At 46.3% G+C, this 3,756-nt stretch overlaps 1 protein-coding gene across 2 annotated transcripts in view; it reads right to left on the reverse strand.

The window, feature by feature from the left end:
- Window positions 1–1,499: 1,499 nt before the first annotated feature.
- The window catches only part of LOC111405190, a 3,876-nt gene continuing 1,619 nt past the window's right edge, over window positions 1,500–3,756 (reverse strand). The window contains exons 1-3 of one of the 2 annotated variants that reach the window (XM_023033965.1): window positions 2,728–2,806; window positions 2,255–2,634; window positions 1,500–2,169 (exon numbers count right to left, since the gene is read on the reverse strand). In XM_023033965.1, coding sequence (XP_022889733.1) covers window positions 1,630–2,169; window positions 2,255–2,626 — 912 coding nt within the window. In that variant the 5' untranslated portion in view covers window positions 2,627–2,634; window positions 2,728–2,806 and the 3' untranslated portion in view covers window positions 1,500–1,629. Of the gene's footprint in view, window positions 2,170–2,254; window positions 2,635–2,727; window positions 2,807–3,756 lie in introns of those variants that run through there. The other variant, XM_023033964.1, reaches the window with a different exon arrangement.

The raw sequence follows: 3,756 nt of genomic DNA on the forward strand, positions 1-3,756 counted from the left end.
GCAGGACCTCCGAACAAGGATAGGGGATGCCAAAGGTGACTGGCCTGACGTACTACCTTCGATACTATGGGCATATAGGACTTCGCACAAGACAGCAACTGGTGAAACGCCATTCATGCTTGCTTTTGGACTTGAGGCGACCATCCCAATCGAGGTTAGCCTCCCCACAATAAGAAAGCTCGAGACAAATAAGGAGACGCAAACTACCAAGCACCTCGACTTCCTTGAAGAGGTAAGGGAGCAAGCCTCCCTTAGGACTGCGAGTTACCAAAACAGAACGGCAAAGCACTTCAACAACAAGGTCCAGACCAGGAGATTTAGAGCTGGCAATCTTGTCCTTAGAAAAGCAGAAGCCGCCAGACACCAACCAAGGAAATTTGGGCCGACATGGGAGAGACCCTACGAAATCATAAGAAAACTTAAAGGTGGAGCCTATAGCCTCAGAGACACATCGGGGAAACCACTCCCAAGGCCATGGAACGCCAATAATCTGAAAATATATTACAAGTGACTAGCTATAGCTATAATTTTCCTTTAGGGCTTGCATGCCCGCTTCATGTTTTCTTAATTTCGTTTTTTACTTTTCGGGCTCTAATGCCCTGTTAGCTCATGCTCGAATAAGCTCGGGTATCGAACGCCCTTAAGCATTTTTAATAGCACATAGAATTTTCTTTATGATGTTGATTCCCTATTAAATTAGCATAAGGCCGTGCCCCATGCATGCAGCTAATACTTTTACAAAATTAGCGTAAGGTCGTGCCCTGCGCATGCAGCTAATACCTTTACAAAATTAGCGTAAGGTCGTACCCCGCGCATGTAGCTAAATTAGCGTAAGGTCGTGCCCTACGCATGCAGCTAATACTTTTACAAAATTAGTGTAAGGCCGTGCCCCGCTCATGCAGCTAATACCTTTACAAATTCCACACATGACCTCAAGCAGTAATAGGTCGGGCATATAAGCCCGACCTCATCAATCCCAGAATGACGAGAAATGAAATAATCGTTAGATCGAGGCCGGGGCATGATATAATTGCCCACGTATAATCATCCCCGACCTTACCGATCCCAAATTGCTCAACCAAGCATGAATTCTGAGATCGAGGTCGGGTCATGATATAGTTGCCCCCAACAATATACCACTGAACTTGGAAATTGAGGTCCACACTCGATATAAGCAAGAAATCAAATCAAATAGACACTAGTGCACGAACTAGTTGCCCCCAACAATACACCACAGAACTTGGAAATTGATGCCCCATGATCAATATTGTTTAAAGGATCAATATATCCATAGTTCAACGATAAGAATCACACCCAAACTATTTCACACACTCGAGCTATAAGTTAAATGATTAGGACACATGACATACACTAACAACCGAACTCTAGACTATAATGAAAGCTCGAATTCAAAATTACAATACGCAAACACAGGATCAACGCTCGATCTCGTAGGAATAATAAAATGCATGAACTGATAAAATTTTCTCTCAAAGATAGAAGCCCAGTTCGGGCAATAAACTTTGCAATTAATCAAAATCAAAATAAGTTCATAAACCCAGATCGGGCAGACAACATAAGCAAAAAGAAAAAGTTACAAAAATGTCAGTCTCGGGGTCGGGGAATGGTCTAATCTAGGTCGATGGGATCACTCCCCCCTCCATTATCGGGGGTCCCAGCATTTTCGTCATCATCATCCCCATCACCCTCAGAGGAGGATAGCTCGAGGTCCTTAGCGAGCTCGTTCACAGTCTTTAACTCCTCCACTACCGGTTTCAAATCCTCGGGGAGCTTGGTCATAAGGAATGACCGAGCTAGCTGCAACCTATAGTAATACGAGCCAGACCCGTACTGACCCAGGAGAGTCTTGAACTCATCAGACTTCTTAAAGTCATCGACGGCCTGAGCTTGGGCTTCTGCTCGAACATTCACAAGCTCCGCCTCAAAAGAGCTTCGGGACTGAATGAGCTCGAGCTTCGCCTCCTCAGCTTCGTCCCTTGCCAACCCAACCTCGTCCTCAGCCTTCTTAAGGTCCGCCTTGGCCGCCTCCAGGGCCCTTTCAAGCTCCTGGGCCCTCTTAAATGCAACCTCGCTCTTAACCTCGAGCTCGGCTATGCGATCTGAGGAATTCAACCCCCTGAGCCCAAGACCCCGAGCTACGCTTAGTGTCTACAAAAACAAGTGTGGAGCCCGGCGTTAGTGCAAATTAAGAAACCAATCAAGGGTACCAGAAGCATTCATATTAAAAACCGACCTTCAGTGTAAGGAGCTCGAGAGTCCGAACTCCTTCATTCATCTCGACCTCCTTTTCATACTTATCAACTATGCCCTGGATGAGAGCACAGTCGGCGTACTCCTCGAGCGACTTGGTGGGCATATGGTCGTCATCATCAGCTAAGAGGTCCGACCCATAACAAGGGGTACGAACTCGAACTTGTTGTTGGGGGGTTGGCTGCCTTGGAGGGGTCGGGTTTCGTGAGCTCTGCCCCAGGTCCACCATGGTTGGATGGGCGGCCTCCTGTGCCCACTTTTTTCCTTTGGACGAGGTTGTCGTCAGGGCTTTAGACTTCAGGCCCTTCACTTTTTTATGAACGTTGTCCAAGAGGGCTAACAGATCGAAAGACATCTCGAATTCTACAAGCAGAAATACAAGAAGGCATTAGCTCGAACTATAGATCGATGTTTACACATGAAATAGCAAAGATTACATAAAAAGAAAGATCGTACCCTCGAGGCCTTTCGTGTTAGCAAGGTCGAGGGTGTCGTCTTCAAGCAAGAAATCGATCTTGTCTACAAGGGGGTTGTAGTTCACTAACCTCAGCCTATCTCTCTCTAGAACTTCAAAATAGGTCTGACCTTCATTAAACCTATCCTTATCGGGGATTTTCCACCTCGAGCTAAAGGGATGGTCGAGGTCTTGAGGTTTCACAAAAAAGAAACGTTGCTTCCAACCCCTAAGTGAGCTTGGGGTATCAGGAGTTCTAAACCCCCCTCCCCCTTGGTGGATAAATAAACAAAGCAGTTATACCCCGGGGAGAATTTCATATCAAATACCATTCGACGTAGGTCGACCCTAGGCTCAACCTCGAGGCACCTACACAGTATGAAGAAATACACTAATAACCTCCAACCGTTCGGGGCTAGTTGACCCGGACACAGGTAGTATGAGGTCAGAAAATGGATGAAAAATGGGTGAAGAGGCCACCTAAGCCCGGCCTTAAGAGCGTCCCTAAAAAAGGTCATCTCCCCCTCCCGAGCTCCTAACACGATCTCAGTTGGCCCTGGGGTTCTAATGTCACAAACTGGCATGACCCCTAACTCTCTTGCTATTTTAATAATTACATGTTCTTTGTACTTGGTCGGCTCCTTGGGGCATGTCAGGACGTCGATATGGGAGTTAACAGGGATGGCCATAGGAATAATGAAAGTATTTACATCTTCAGGCCTATCACTATGGTTCGAGTCTCTAGGAGCCTGGCTACTATCACTACTACTCGACCCAGTACTATCACTACTCGACATTATACTATAATCAAATAAAACAACTTAAGGGCTCGAACTCTTACCTCTGTGGATGATCGCTCACAAACCCCACTAATCCCCGAACTCGAGCTCGAACTCGATTTACTGGGAGATGAGAGTTAAAAAGTGAAATATGGGGGTGAAAGTTAGGGTATTTATAGGGGACTGAGGAATACCAACGATCATGCAAACTCAACCCTTGGACCAAGACACGTGGCGAGAATCTAAGGTCGT

This window comes from Olea europaea, chromosome 12 (genome assembly GCF_002742605.1).
Source record: "Olea europaea var. sylvestris chromosome 12, O_europaea_v1, whole genome shotgun sequence".
Lineage (NCBI taxonomy): Eukaryota > Viridiplantae > Streptophyta > Magnoliopsida > Lamiales > Oleaceae > Olea > Olea europaea.